We start from the raw sequence: 14,072 nt of genomic DNA, 5'->3' as shown, positions 1-14,072 counted from the left end.
TCGCGGATTGGTCATTGGAGCAGTTGCAGCACATGTATTGGTTACGCGCCGCATGGTATCAGAAGTACGAATGATGACTTTCACAGACACAACATGTATTACACCGCAGCGTGAGATCTGCACTCAAGTTGGTGCTTTGGCCACTCTTGACGGTACCAGCAAGAGCATTCGGCAGAATGAGCGGCACATTTCATGATGACTCCATGCACTTTTCCTGTCTGATGATACCATCAGCACGTGCCAAGATTTCTTGTAGGGCCTAGCTACTGAGGTGCATATGGCGCATCAGCTTTGCTCCAATTTGACACCCGCCTCGTCGAGCACGACGTCCTGCATCTCGGTATCCCCATTCTCGCCGGGTATCGGCGTTTCATCCCCGATAGTGTTTTCGCCAGTCCCGTTTTGTTTCACGCCATTGACGTGCTTTTCTCCATGCAGTTGGCCCTCCTCCTCTTCGCCCTCCTCGGCGCCGTTCAGCAGAGTCTCAGGCCGCCGGTGTTGGTACACGCGAATCTTGCAGTCCTGGCCCGCGCTGACGAGCGTGTCCCCGTTGACGTCGACCCAGAAGCAGACGCCATCGTGGCCGCGGTCGATGCGCTGTATGACCTGCTTGCTCTTGACGTCCCACAACACGATGCTTCCGTCCTCGCTGCTGGAAGCGATGAACGCCTCGCCGTCAATGGTACCGAAGCACCCGCCTATGCTGAACCCCTTGTTGACATGGCCCTGATAAGTCTTCTTGACGGTGCCAGAGACATAGTTCCACAAGCGGATGCAGCTGTCCATGCTGTGGGCTAGCACGAAGCGGCCGTTTGGTGAGAAGCATACAGATGTGACTGGTGGGTTGTCCTCGTGGACGAGTGTCCGCAAGCACTGCCCGGTTGCCGTGTCCCATATACGACTGCGGCAAAGTGTCTTTGTTAGTTATGCTAGAGCCGAGAAATACCAGGCGGTGTTTGTCACTCACGTCAGGCCGTCTGTGCTGCAGCTCACGACCAAAGTGCCGTCGCAGCAGAAATCAATCCCGCTGACTGGATCGCTATGCGCCGGCAAACTTCGCATCAAGCGCCCAGCCCGCACGTCCCACAGGAAAACAGCCTCGTCGTAGCTTCCACTAGCTATGATGTTGCCCTTTGGCGAGAAGGCCAGGCAGTAGACATAATTGTGATGCCCAAGCAGAGGCTTCGCGCGCTTCGGCCGCCCCGTGACCCTATCCCACAACCGAATTGCCTTGTCGTCGGACCCTGTTGCCAGGGTCTCGCTATCTGGAGCCCACGCCACGGCAGAGACTCCAGCCATGTGTCCAATTAGAGTATCCATATGCTGACCGGTGACTGCATCCCAGATGCGAATCGTGCCGTCGGCGGAGGCGGAGGCGATCCAGCGCCCGTTGGGAGAGATGCGGACTTGTGAGATGGGCTTCTGATGTCCGGACAATACAAGACGCGGTCTGAAATCTGGTCTCGCAGCACGCGCCAATGGCGATGGAGAGGGCTGTTTACTGCGGGCATCGTGGAAAGAACTCGAGGATCGAGAGCCACTTCTTGACCGCGATTGTGTCGGTGATTGCGAACGAGCATGGGAGCGCGAGCGGGATCGAGAGCCGGAGGTTGACCTTGAGCGGGATCGTGAGCGCGACCTACTGGCCGAGTCGACTCTGTGTCGTCTTCGCGCCGGCGAGTTGGACCTGGTTCTGGAATGCAGGCTGTCTTCTGACATGGCGCGATCTCTGGACTTGCGCCGCGATGTTGACCGTGACCGCTGCCTGGACCGCGGCCGGGATTGTGGTTCAGGATCAGAGTCGGCAGATTGTGACTGAGATGGTTTGGTCGTGAAGCGGTCGGCTCTGGACCTCTGGGTGTCTAAGCCATCGTCCGAGTCGATGGCCTTGTCGCGGATCGGCACGTTGAGCTTGTTACGACCTGCCTGCACGTCGCGCCCACTGTGAGAATGGCTGTCATCATCGTCCTCGTCCTCGTCGCTGCTGACTCTTCTTCGCTTCGAGGGCGGGTCACGCAAGGGTCTGTCGGCGGGCATGACGACGTCTCGGGTGGGGGGTTGTCAAGGTCGGGTGCTACGATGACTGCATGGTCTGAGCAGGTAACAGACGGCGGTGGTGGCGGTGATTGATTGCCTGGCAAGAGGTGCCTGGGATGGAAGGTCACCGGGACGGTGAGGGCCTGCGTTGAGCCGATCCGGCTGGCTGGGGAGCAATGGGCGTTGTTTGCTGTTGTGCGGTACGGTAGTGGCGCATGTGATGGTGGTGGTGATGGAGTCAATGCCTAATCTGCTATCGGCAGCGGCCAAAAAAGTTGACGGTTTACGTAGGTACGCGCCCCGCGCGTCTCGCCAGGACGTCAGCGCGCGGTGTGCACGTGGGCTGGGGACCCTGGGCGTGCAATTTGCAGCTGCAGCCGAGACCCTGGCTCATCTCCCAGAAGATGTGTTTGTGCCAGGTCTGCTGCAGAGACGCCTCGACCGAGGGCAGACATAATTAGCTGCTGAAGATCAATATGAGACTGATCTCTGTAGCGCTGACTGGGTACATCTCGTGTCCGTCTCGTGGTTTTATTTTTCATGCTTGAGCCTGCTTGTGGCAATGAATACCTCGAGGTACTGTGACGGCTGTGATGGGTGTCTCAGGTGGGTTGGGTGCATGTGCAGATCGAGCACAGACGACGAGCTAAGCATCTGGTGCCTGGACGACCTTCCGCTGATGGGCAGGAACAAAGGCGGCGGCCCCACGCCCGTGGGAGCGCTGTCGAGAGGATCCCTGCACCTCAAAGTAAACACTCGACTCGCTTGACATGGGACGAGGCTCCACGACACGACTTCGGCATGGGGGCCGCTCACTAGTCGCGATCCACGTCGGCTGCTCATTTCCATTCACGTACTGCTATGTACAGACATTCTGCGGCCCGGGGCTCATGCTCGCCCTGGCCGGACCCTGCCTGCTCCTGCCTGCTTGGCTGGCCTCGTCCTCCTTCATCACTCGCCTCAGATCCGCCGCCGTAGCAATGTCTTGATCAACACCCCCAATCCCCCTCCAGGACTGTCCGGCTGTCTGTTCACTCTCTTCGTCGTTGAGCATCGCCAGAGCTGGTCTCGTCTCAACTGACAAGTCCAGGTTGATCACGACTCAACACCTGCCAGCATGGACCACCTTCCTCGCGAGGTCAACATCCTCACCTTCAATTGCTGGGGCCTGCTCTACCTCAGCGAGAAGCGCAGTGAGCGCCTCTCGGCCATTGCTCGACAACTTGTAGCCACAGAACCGACTCCGCACATCGTCGCCCTCCAGGAGGTCTGGGTCGAGGATGACTATAACCACATCCGCCGCGAAACCCGCTCCATCCTCCCGTATGGCAAGCGCTACCATGCTGGTCCCTTCGGAGCCGGCCTCGTCATCCTCTCCAAGTGGCCCATCGAGGAAAGTTCAATGCGCCGTTATCCCCTGAACGGGCGACCAACAGCCTTCTTCCGTGGCGATTGGTTCGTGGGCAAAGGCGTAGCCTGCGCGCGGATTCGCTACGGCCCGGGGGCAAAGGATATCATTGAGGTGTTCAACACCCATGTAAGTATGGCCTCGTTTCCGGGCCAGCCTTTGAGGCTAATAAGTCACTACAGGTTCATACAAAGTACGAGCACGCACCGCAGAAGGACACGTATCTCACCCACCGCATCTCTCAGGCTTGGGAACTGGCCAAGCTTGTGCGCGGAGCCGTAGAGCGTGGTCACCTCGCCATTGCCCTTGGCGACTTCAACGATGTCCCTTCGTCACTGGCGTACAAGATATTCAGCTCTGCAGCACCAGTCCACGACCTCTGGCGTGTATTGCACCCAGAATCATCCGTTGGGGACGTCGAGGATGAGTACGAAAAGGCAAGGAGGCGCTCGATCCCTACGGCACAATTTAACATTGCCGAGAACGGTGCCACTTTCGGGAGCGCCATGAATACCTGGACATGGCCCAGGTCACAGCAAAAGCAGCTCGGTCCTGGCAAGGATCCCCTAAATGTCCCACCAAACACGCGCGATGGCCAGGCACATCGTATAGACTACATCTTCGCCTCAACAGGAGGACAGACTGAGAGTGGTGAACAAGGCTGGATCGTGAAGAACGCCCGTGTGGGCATGCTCACCAGAACGCCTGATCTCCAGTGCTCTCTAAGCGATCATTTCTCCGTCGAGGCGACGCTTGCCCTTCACAGGCCCAAGCCGCCCAGTGTTCGATCGCCATCGCCAGCTACGAATGTCAGGGACGCGTTCGATCGCGGAGTCTACCTGCAGTCCCCCGCACCTTCGATCAACAGGAATTCGACAGACCTGTCAGAGTATGATTTCCAGCTTAGCGAAAGCCCGAGTGCATGGAAAGGCGGACTCGCTGCTTCTGTCTGCGATGAGATCCTTGAAATCATCCAAGACTATGCTGCCCGAGAAGAGCAACAGAAGTTATGGCGGGGGCTGCATTTTTGGGGCTGGGTTTTGGTTGCGATTGTTTGCTACGTTGGGGTATGGTTTACTCCAAGCTATGCAAGCTTCGTCCTGATGGTGCTGAGCACACTGGGTTTGGCCGCAGGGACCGCGGACGGATTGATGTCTGTTTTGTTCTTTGGCACGGAGCTGCGAGCGATCAAGGAACTCGAGTGGGAGATAACCAATGCGAAGGCTTTCGCAGGCGGCCAGGTGGAAACCTGGCACGACAGCAGGGAAGACTTGCACAATGACGAGATGCAATGATCTGTAATCATGAATGCCTTTGTTGAGTTAGTTTCGAGTTAGCGAGATACCCATTTTGTTCCTCTCTCCTTCTGTTTTGTGAGCTTGTCACCCTTCTGTGAAGTGCCTGGTTGCTTCCACAAACTGCAAGGCTTCAACACCACGCTTATTCTCCCACTTCGGCAACAACTTTCCCAGCCCGACCCGATCCCTCACTCGCCGTCACTACCACTGCTATCCTATGCAGTGTGCCATTCCTACTGGATCTTCCCACACACTACCAACATCTGTCCCCGAAGTTCGCCTCATCCTGGCAGCTCGCTGGCGGGTGCCAGCGACAGCACACGATCAGGAGACTTTGTCTGACAGTGCAACTCGCTCTTCACACTACGACATCCGCCGCTGACAAGACTCTGTAGCCGGTACAGAAGCAGGAAAACTGGCCAACTTCGCATACTTTGCCGGTTGCAGCGACCGACTCTTTCAACGCAGTTGCCAGATCTCTCTCACCGGGTCTTCACAGTCACTCACGCAACTGCGCCAATATTCACACAAGCACCTTTCCTGCTCAAGTCACGATCACTATGCCAGACGAGATCAAGTACTCGAGGAACGGCAGATCCTATCGCCTGTGGCACACAAAGCACGGCTTCACGTATGCCGCGAACTGGGTCGTCTTTCCAACCAAGTACAGATGGCACACCGACGCCTTGTACAAATGGATATGTCCCATTCGGGACTGTAGGAACATCTTCGCCAGCATCAAGGAGCTCGAGCAGCATACTATGGTACGTCTGTATCCTTCGGCCTGATCTTGTTCTGCTGGACCCCCTCGTCGCTAGCCAAGTGGTGGCATGTGAAAGTTATGCTTACCATGTCCCGTGTGCTGCTTCTAGAAACTCCACGGCGGGCTCCAACTCAACGACAACCTCGACGGCACCACGTCTGTCTTGGGCACTTGGGAGTCTGACTATCTAAAAGTCATCTCGCAGAACCGCCCGGCGCCAGGCACACCGGCACCTACCCAGCCATGTCTCCCTCCTCGCCCATCACCAGCGGGACAGCAGGAACTCACCCCGCCATCATCACCGTCTCAAGGAGGCAGTGCGACGGCTGCGATCCTCGGTTCGCCCCAATCCAGCGATGCCACTAATCCGCCAACCACCAGTGCCCACCTACATGACGACAGGGACGTCGCTGTGCCTATTGTCGAGACACCGATCACTGCGCGCCTTGAAGCAGCCAAGAGAGGCCACCAGATTCGGCGGGGGGCGATGAATACGCTGGAAGAGACTGCTGATGGTGGTTGCGACAGCCGGGCGGGGTCCCGTCCCAACGGCAATGACGACGAAGTCCTCGTTTTCGACGACGACGACGACGACGACGACGACGACGAGTGCCGTTCCCCAGGGGGTGAAGATGCTGTCTTCACGCCGCATCCCGTGACACCAGCACACTTGAACAACAGTGACTGGCCGCACTCTTCAGGAACAGCTGCCTCTGCCCAAACGGTGCTCACGCCTGCGGAATCGGCATATCCCTCTGGGCGGCCACGCCGGCGGTCTTCAGAACGTCTCTTCTTGCGACGACTCAGTGCTTCTGGGTCCCTAGCTGGCCTTGATCCTGACTCGCCTAGTGCCCGTCGGTCCGTGCGGATCCGCGAGAGAACCGAGTCATGTTTGTCAACGCCACTGAGTAAACGAAGAGCAGGCGACAATAGCAGTGCTGGTACTGGTGCTGGAAGCGCCCACGATGGCAAAGGTGCTAGACCTGAGGATGGAATGTTATCAACCAGCCGGAAGCGTCGGCCGAGCCAGACCAGTGATATCTCTGGCAATGGCCGCGAGAACAACGACCTCACCGCAGAAGATTTGTACCCGAAAAATAGCGCGGCAAAGCGCCGCGGCTTGAAGCGGCTCCAGATCCACGTCCCTCGTCACAGAGCTGACGCCATCGACAGCAGCAGCGGCGGCGGCGGCTTATACCCAGGGAAAAGGTTTGCTGACCAGGCACCATACCCGAGCCCGCCGAACTCGCAACAGGAATCAGTGGTGTCCTCATTGCCTCCAGGGATGTCATGCTGCACAGAGACTGCGAAGTACGATTCGTCTTCACCTGCCGCAGGAACCAACCTTTACTATCCTGGCAGAAGCAGCCCAGGCACCCAGCAGATGGAAGACTGGGAGATCAGCCCGGGCAAGATCAGCGCTACTATGATTCCTTCCTCATCCCTGAGCCACGGGATCGCGGAGAAGACAGTACCTTCAGTGCCGAAACCTGGCGTCGGCGGGTATCTCAGATCACCGGATCTGGCCTACTCTGCCTCCTACCTTGCGCAGCCGAGCCCCGTCCCTTTGAGTCCTGGTGTGGGGTCCCATGTTATCACCGTCAACTCCGGTGACCAACATCGTTTCCCGGCCTGCAGTGTTGGCACTACCGGTAACGATGGCGGCAGTCGTGAGCAAGGGAAGAAGGAGAGGGTGTGCATCGTGACCTCGGGAAAGGCTATCGTGAGGATGAACATGGCAGGAATGTCGTTGCAGAGGAAGGACAACGGTGCGGCCACGTACGGTGGCCGGGATAGCCCGGCACCGCAGCAGGAGTTTGTCGTCGGCCAGAACAGCTTATTCAGGGTCCTGCCCGGAGCCGAGTGCCTGGTCTCGAACCGGTGGCGTGAGCAGCTCGTCTTGCACGTTGTGGAGATTGCGTGTTAGGCGAGAGAGATAAGAGGGACTCCGGGCGGCGTCCCGGAGTTGGGGACAGGCTAGGTCTTGTTGGTTAGTGACGTGGCGTCAGACGGCCCTCAGATATAGAGGTTCTCTGCTTTGACTTGGGATGGGCCTGGGAACAAGAAAAAAGGGCATGAGGGATTTGGATTCTGTCAGGCTTGGAAAGCTCCGCTTTGTTGGGGATCTAGAAGCAGCTCAGGGCGGCAAAGCCATCGGTCGCATCATTTCATGTGGATAATTAGTCATGAGTACAGGACTCTGAAGATAGGAAGTGGCAGATGGAAAAACAGAAGGGCCGTCTTGTGAACAATGAATGCTGAGAATTGACAGGTATCAAGTGAGAACAAGGTCTACAATCTGGGGACCTGGATGGTGTCCGACAAGCTTGCCTGTTAAATACAGAGTCTCGCGGCCGTTGAGACTTCAATTGACGAGGTTTCCCGATCTGGATCCCATTGCTGCGTGATTGGCCCAGGAGATGCCAAAGGTGCATGCAGGAAGCGTAACATGGCGGCGTGGAGGGGATTGTCAGTGTCATCCCCCCCCCGCCTTGCTTGGATCTGCATGCAACTCTAAGTCGTCATTGGGCTACCACCAGACTGGACTGTGAAGCGAAGCCAGGCTGGCTGATTGACCACTCTGTCCATCCTCTCTCCTCATTCTTCCGCCGGCGACAAGCTGGCCCACGAGAATCCGGACAACCCCACCACCATACACGACACTACTCGTGCACCACGCCACGTCCGGTGTGGCGTCGAGGGAAATGAGTAAATGACAACCAAGCATCTGAATAATGCACCACGCCGGCTTATCATCGTTTTCCCCACCGCCCCCGAGCCGGGCTACCCAGCCTCGCCAGCCACCAAAAGATGGGGTAAAAGGCTGAAGGGACCCCTGGGACCAACCAAACAGGGGACCATCGCCGGTGAAGCCCGGCGAGCAGGCATTGCTCAATGAGCCGGGCCGGGATAAGTGCCGTTGCAATGCCCCTGGGCACGGGCAATCATGACCTATCTGGGCAGCCGGCCATGACGCTGCGTGCCTGGGGTCTCCCTAGACCGCACATGCCCAAGAAGCCGGGCCCGTGGGCGTGCGTGTCATGGGCTCGTGACGAGCAAGCTTCCGCACCAACGCAGATAGGCCTTTTCGGCGGAATCGGCCGTCCCTGTTCCCCGCATAATTCGGCTGCTCTCTCCCTCTGCTTTCATGCGGCTCGGCGGCCCAGCATGGTGGTATCGTTGACATGAGATGGGACCAGGGGGGGTGGTAGCATGACGAGAAGAAGAAGAAGAATAATAATAATAAAGGGAGACGGCACTCCACGGGCCTCCACGACGACGTCTCTTGACCTCACCCAAGTCGAGGCTTCTTCCCAGCTCAACTTGTCTCTGCGGTCTTCCTCAAGTCCCTCTGTCCGCCCGTAGCGCAATCCTGTCTTGTGTGAGGACGTCTCAGCGCTTCTCTTCACGCCAGCCATGAAGTCCTCTCTGACCTTCGCCACCGCTGCCGCGGTCGTGGCATACTGCTCCGGCAGCGTCGCGCTCGCCAAGTGCCATCCGGGCGGCGGCCATCACTACTCGCCCAACGCGCAGCAGCTGCTCGACGAGTCGATGGAGTGGATGGACCGCTACTACGACAGCGAGTTTGGCTACCTGTACGACTTTGGCGGCGCGTCGGCCCTGCGCCACGAGACGCGCAGCTCCGTCTGGTACTCGCTCGGCCTGCTCGCTCGCAACGGCAAGGGCGACGCCGAGGAGGCCGAGAAGATCCTGTCGCTTGTGGTGGACGCGCAGTACAAGAATGTGTCGGCGCAATGGTAGGTTTTTATCCTCTCCCCAAATGACGTGGATGTATATGCTGCATGGCACGAGGTTGCTGACTTGGGAGAAACAGGTATGGCGACTACCAGGTGTACCCTGAGGAGCCGGAATTGGCGACAGACACTTACCCTGCCGTCATCTACAACTCGTAAGTTGGCATTCTCTGTGCTTGAGCTGTGAGCGTGCCGGGGAAGACTAAGTTTTGTTTTTTTCCGCGCCTTAGCTGGGATCCCAATTGGCGTGGCTTTATTGGCACGGTCATGGTCATCATCCTCGAGGAGTTCAGCGGCCTCCTCAAGAACGAGACTCAGGACCTGCTCGTGGCCTCGCTGTACAACACGACTATAGGCGACACCTACCGTGTTGGTGGCGTGGACGACGACAACCTCTACCCTGCGTACAGCAACCCGGTACGTTGACCTGCCTGACCAATCCTCAGATTGTCGAGCTTTCCAAGCTTTCCAAAACTAATTCAGCAAATCATCTGTAGTCCATCATGCGCGCCTTTGTCTCTGGCTGGGTCGGCCGCCGCGTCAACGACCAGAACATGACCGATGCCGGCGAGATGTATGCCCAGGAGATCATTGACCTCTTCAGCATGAGCAACACTCTGTCCGAGTTCAACTCGGGCACTTACACTGGTGTTTCGACCTTTGGCCTCACGCTCTGGGCCAAGTACCTGCCCAAGACCTCCATCATGGGCCAGAAGGGCCCCGAGATGCTCCTCGAGACCTGGAAGGCGGTCGCCAAGCTGTGGCACCCGGAAATGAAGAACATGGCCGGCCCCTGGGATCGCTCGTACGGCTACGACATGAACCGGTATCTGAGCATCATGGCTCTGTGGTTCTGGACGTGAGTCGTCTCTTCCTGCCTCTGCTTGTGGTTCTTGAACGAGTTGGCCATTCTGACCTGGTTTTTCCTCTACAGCATCATCGGCAAGGAGAACTCCTCTCTGATCAAGCGGGTAAGTCCCAAAGCTCTCACATTCTCTGCCAACTCCCCCCCCTCCTCTCAAGTGCGCCAGCCGTGAACTAACCAACCGCCCGCGGCAGCCCGAGCTCATGTCCCACTCTGCCGACTTTGCCTTCGCCCCCATGGTCGTCGTCCTCACCGACTTCCTCGAGAGCTTCCTGCCAAAGGACCTCAAGAAGTCGCTGACCACCTTTGACGTCGAGGAGCGCACCTTTGACGCCCAGGCCTTCTACCCCCCTTACGACACCATGCCGCGCAACATCAGCACCTGGCTGAGCCACAACCTCACCATCGGCGCCGAGTCTTTCAACCAGACCGACCTCGGCGGCCCCGCGCGCTCCCAGGAGGCCTTCAACCCTGTCGTCGCGCAGTGGAAGGTCGGCAGCGAGATTGCCTTCCTCTCTGTGAGTTACACCCTCGAAATTGTCTTGTTCTCTACTCGTCGTTCATGATTTGCTAAACGTGGACCTCAATTCCAGCTCTACCCCACCGAGAAGGCCCTCCAGGCCAAGGTCTCTCCCGGCAAGGTGTCCATCAGCTACCCGCGCGGCACGAGCTCGTCCATCTTCAGCCTGATGGTGTCGACCTTTAGCACCCAGCGCACCGTCAAGACCCTCGAGGACATCCAGGGCCTCGACCTGACCGTCACGGGCAACGTGGACCTCGACTACACCCTCACCTTTGCCGGGCAGTACGGCGGCAGCAGCAAGCGGCTCCGCGACTTTGAGCTGTGGAACTTCACCTACGTCATGCCCGCGGACTTTGTGGGCACGCCCGAGCTGAACCTCGAGTTTGCGCTGTGGTAGTAGGAGTTTTTGAAGAAACTTGAATGAGGGGCCCGAGAGATTTAGGTCTGTTCGGATTCATGGCGATGCCACCTATAGTTAATCAGAGGAGAGATGGTGCGCTTCTGGGCCACGACTTGCATGGCAACCAGAATGCTCCTTCTCCGTTAATTCATCCGCAAGGATTGAGACTTCACGAAACCTGCACTGGATCTCTGTGAAGAATTGCATCTAATCTCGAGTGTCTAGTGTCTGATAAAATCTGTCTCTATTTGGTAGGTGCATATATCGGTCCTCATGCAGTGCTTAACATTTATCGATGGCAATCTCGAATATCGATCTGCCACCGATTCATGTGGCATTTGTAGAGCTCTGCTCTTCTTGACACGCCTCCAACGACGATGACAGTTCGGAGCCCTTCAGAAGACGAAGGAACAGGTGGTTGTCCTCCGGCAATCTTCCGTGGTCGAATATTTGGAGATAGAAAATAGTCCCTTGGCAACCTTGCCTAGTGTAGTCTACCTTTCGCCACTTCTCATGGCGGACCCATGACTGGACATGCCCTTGCACAATGCTAGACCATAGTCGGGGAAAGCCTGAATGATGCCTCAGGAAATCGGCCACAAGTCTGCTGTGAGTTTCTAAACGGCTCTTGAGACTCTCCATTGTTCTCAGTATTAGCAGTTCTAGTGACGGGGGCAGTACATCAGCTAGGTTTGAGGCCCAACCCTGATGGAGACCAAGCAAATGCTGCATTCCGATGCGCAAGAATCGTAGAGCTGTCATCTGCTTCAGAGAGCCGATGCGGCCACGAATCCCGGTAACTTCAGTTTCATATTGTCCATCGTCATACTCATGAATGATCAAGTCTGGGATTATGAAGAAATCGAGGAATGCCAGATTTTGACCATGTTGCCGCAATGTAGTGCCAAGCGCATCCATGTCAGGTTGCACTGCAGAATTACCCAACTGGCGAAATTCGGATGAGATATACCGTAGCGCCCGCAAGGCTGGCATCGACACAAGAAGTTTGCGAATGTAGCTTTCGTGGAAACGATTGTCCCTGATGACGACTCGCTGGATCGTACATGTGTGACGGCCTGGGACTTTAAGGAGATCGAGCCGCGGCATGTAGACATTGAACCGATTAAGACGAGGAAGATGAATGGTAGAGAAATAGAGGGGTTTATCCTCTTCGCCATTCGAAAGATCCAAGAAATGAAGATTCGCCAGGGGTAATCTGGTGTTGCCTCCCATCCGGGCCAGTTCACCACGGTTGGCCACACAAATTTCTTCGCACTGCTTGAACATCTCGATCATCGAATCTCCATCTTTTGCGCAGCTAGTGGCATAGGTCAGGATCTCCAGATTGCGCATGTGAAGTACAAGGAAAGTGGCGATATGACTGATTGATGTCCACGGCTGATCAGCTTTGGCACAGAGCCACTCGACAAATTTTGAATCGTAGGCATTGCTGACCCAGCTAAGCAGCTGATCTTGGTCGATGGTCGCACCAGGAAAGTTGTCCTGAGCCGGCCCTGACGGTCCTGGTGAGCGTGCTTGCGGGATGGTAAGTTGTCGAACGAGAAGTGCCAACGTGGGATTTCGGGCGATCGAATTTGTAACGGTCAGTTGCCACGGCTTCGTGTGCGGAGACAACTCAATGGTGTGCCATAGATGAGGACGGGTTATGGCATCGAACCTCTTCGAGACGAGGCACAGGCTGATGAGGTCGGACGTTTTCCCGCCGGCAGCAGCCACGATCATGTCGAGGAGCTCGTTGGGCAGGTCTTGAATGACAGCCATCACGTACAGGGTCTTTCAATCGTTTTGGCGTGGATGTTGTGTGACTCGCCAGGCACTGCGTGGTGGGTTCCGCGTACTTCGACTGACTGGGGAGATTGGGTCGATAGACGATGTTTCGTGAATAAAGATGATATGATCGGTGTTATTCAGTGGTGGTGAGAGCAGCTGAAGCCTCGAGTCGGAAAGTACCTTAAACGTTACGTACCTTCTGGTACTTTGGGGCAGTTGCGAGGTCGCAAGTTTTGGGGGTTTCATTGTTGCCCTTGAGCAGCATATCCAAAGCATGGCTTACAACGACGCAGCACCTTCCTTCCTTTGTGTAACCTCAACTTCACTAACGTCTCACGTTCCTCTCAGATACGCGTACTCATCATGTCTGCGGGCCCCGTGGAAAGTAACTACACGCCGTCGTAAGAAGTGAAAGGCAAGACTGTTCGATTGACTCCATTCGTGAACTCTGTTATTTTTCGGATCCCACACATATGGCCAACAGGACGAAGTAATTTGTGTCCTTGCAGATACTAGTGCTGTAGGCTTGTATTATTCTCATGGCTGACGCATTCTTCTTTGGTGAGGATCAACTCTTCAGACGGTGAGGAGAGGACATCGTGGTTCGGACGGGAAAGGAGACCACCAGATCAAACCAACCAAAGACTCTTATTAAGTTAAATTGATAAGCCGTCCCTCCCGTCAAGTAATCAATAAGAATATGGCGTCATGCTGATTCTCACTCTGATCGCTGTGTTGATTCTGGTCAAACACTCAAGACTCCGGTTGCACACGGAACTGCACAGATGGGCTTGTGAGAAGGAGCAAATGCGGGGAAATTTGGGGTCGATGGAGATGCAGGACCACCCGCTGGTCAATCGAGTATTGGAAACTCAGTCTTGGGCTAAATTCTTTCAGGGGAACTGCCAGTGTGTGGCAATCCGTAGGCAGGCACAATCGTGGTGACTGAACAAGCAATCCGGATCTTAGATGATCACATGAGCTGAGATGTTGGCAAGAGTCAAAGCCTATACCAATAAGCTCTAATACCCTGTAACGTTGAGGTGAAAGAGGACGGTCGGAACCATTCTCGACCACTGTTGAATTCTGCGTCACAAGTTTGTGCAGCATAAATAGGCATTTGTGCAGAGTTGAGCACTAGCGGGCGCTGTGGGGCTGCTTGTCAGCTGCCGCCCCTGGAACAGGCGGTCCGATGCCGCTCGCGCATTGCTTGGTTGGCGGGCTGTGGTTTG

The 14,072-nt window shown here is 56.3% G+C and overlaps 6 protein-coding genes across 6 annotated transcripts; 4 read left to right on the top strand and 2 right to left on the bottom strand.

Moving 5' to 3' along the window:
- Positions 1-285: 285 nt before the first annotated feature.
- B0I36DRAFT_238013 (WD40-repeat-containing domain protein) lies at positions 286-1,719 on the bottom strand (the record flags this gene model as incomplete). Its single annotated transcript, XM_046149575.1, has 2 exons — positions 286-901; positions 968-1,719. The coding sequence occupies 2 exons, from the start codon at positions 1,717-1,719 to the stop codon at positions 286-288; spliced, it is 1,368 nt and encodes a 455-aa protein (XP_046015247.1).
- A 1,071-nt stretch (positions 1,720-2,790) lies between these two features.
- Positions 2,791-4,807, top strand: B0I36DRAFT_285410 (Endonuclease/exonuclease/phosphatase). Its single transcript, XM_046151586.1, has 2 exons — positions 2,791-3,574; positions 3,628-4,807. The coding sequence occupies exons 1-2, from the start codon at positions 3,155-3,157 to the stop codon at positions 4,738-4,740; spliced, it is 1,533 nt and encodes a 510-aa protein (XP_046015246.1). The 5' UTR covers positions 2,791-3,154; the 3' UTR covers positions 4,741-4,807.
- Positions 4,808-5,303: 496 nt separating this feature from the next.
- On the top strand, positions 5,304-7,433 carry B0I36DRAFT_381923 (uncharacterized protein; the record flags this gene model as incomplete). Its single annotated transcript, XM_046160887.1, has 2 exons — positions 5,304-5,507; positions 5,616-7,433. 2 exons carry the CDS (start codon positions 5,304-5,306, stop codon positions 7,431-7,433), a joined length of 2,022 nt encoding a protein of 673 aa, XP_046015245.1.
- A 1,375-nt stretch (positions 7,434-8,808) lies between these two features.
- Positions 8,809-11,291, top strand: B0I36DRAFT_88856 (uncharacterized protein). Its single transcript, XM_046163525.1, has 7 exons — positions 8,809-9,264; positions 9,342-9,416; positions 9,492-9,678; positions 9,759-10,120; positions 10,196-10,232; positions 10,321-10,644; positions 10,720-11,291. Exons 1-7 carry the CDS (start codon positions 8,924-8,926, stop codon positions 11,044-11,046), a joined length of 1,653 nt encoding a protein of 550 aa, XP_046015244.1. The 5' UTR covers positions 8,809-8,923; the 3' UTR covers positions 11,047-11,291.
- Position 11,292: 1 nt separating this feature from the next.
- On the bottom strand, positions 11,293-12,831 carry B0I36DRAFT_405694 (uncharacterized protein; the record flags this gene model as incomplete). Its single annotated transcript, XM_046161796.1, has 1 exon — positions 11,293-12,831. One exon carries the CDS (start codon positions 12,829-12,831, stop codon positions 11,377-11,379), a length of 1,455 nt encoding a protein of 484 aa, XP_046015243.1. The 3' UTR covers positions 11,293-11,376.
- A 255-nt stretch (positions 12,832-13,086) lies between these two features.
- B0I36DRAFT_317740 (uncharacterized protein) lies at positions 13,087-13,882 on the top strand. Its single transcript, XM_046153196.1, has one exon. It carries the CDS (start codon positions 13,549-13,551, stop codon positions 13,783-13,785), a length of 237 nt encoding a protein of 78 aa, XP_046015242.1. The 5' UTR covers positions 13,087-13,548; the 3' UTR covers positions 13,786-13,882.
- Positions 13,883-14,072: the final 190 nt, after the last annotated feature.

This window comes from Microdochium trichocladiopsis (genome assembly GCF_020744255.1).
Source record: "Microdochium trichocladiopsis strain MPI-CAGE-CH-0230 chromosome Unknown B0I36scaffold_3, whole genome shotgun sequence".
In the NCBI taxonomy this organism is placed as follows: Eukaryota; Fungi; Ascomycota; class Sordariomycetes; order Xylariales; family Microdochiaceae; genus Microdochium; species Microdochium trichocladiopsis.
The sequence above is the reverse complement of the archived record's forward strand: the minus strand, read 5'-3'. Positions and strand labels throughout refer to the sequence as shown.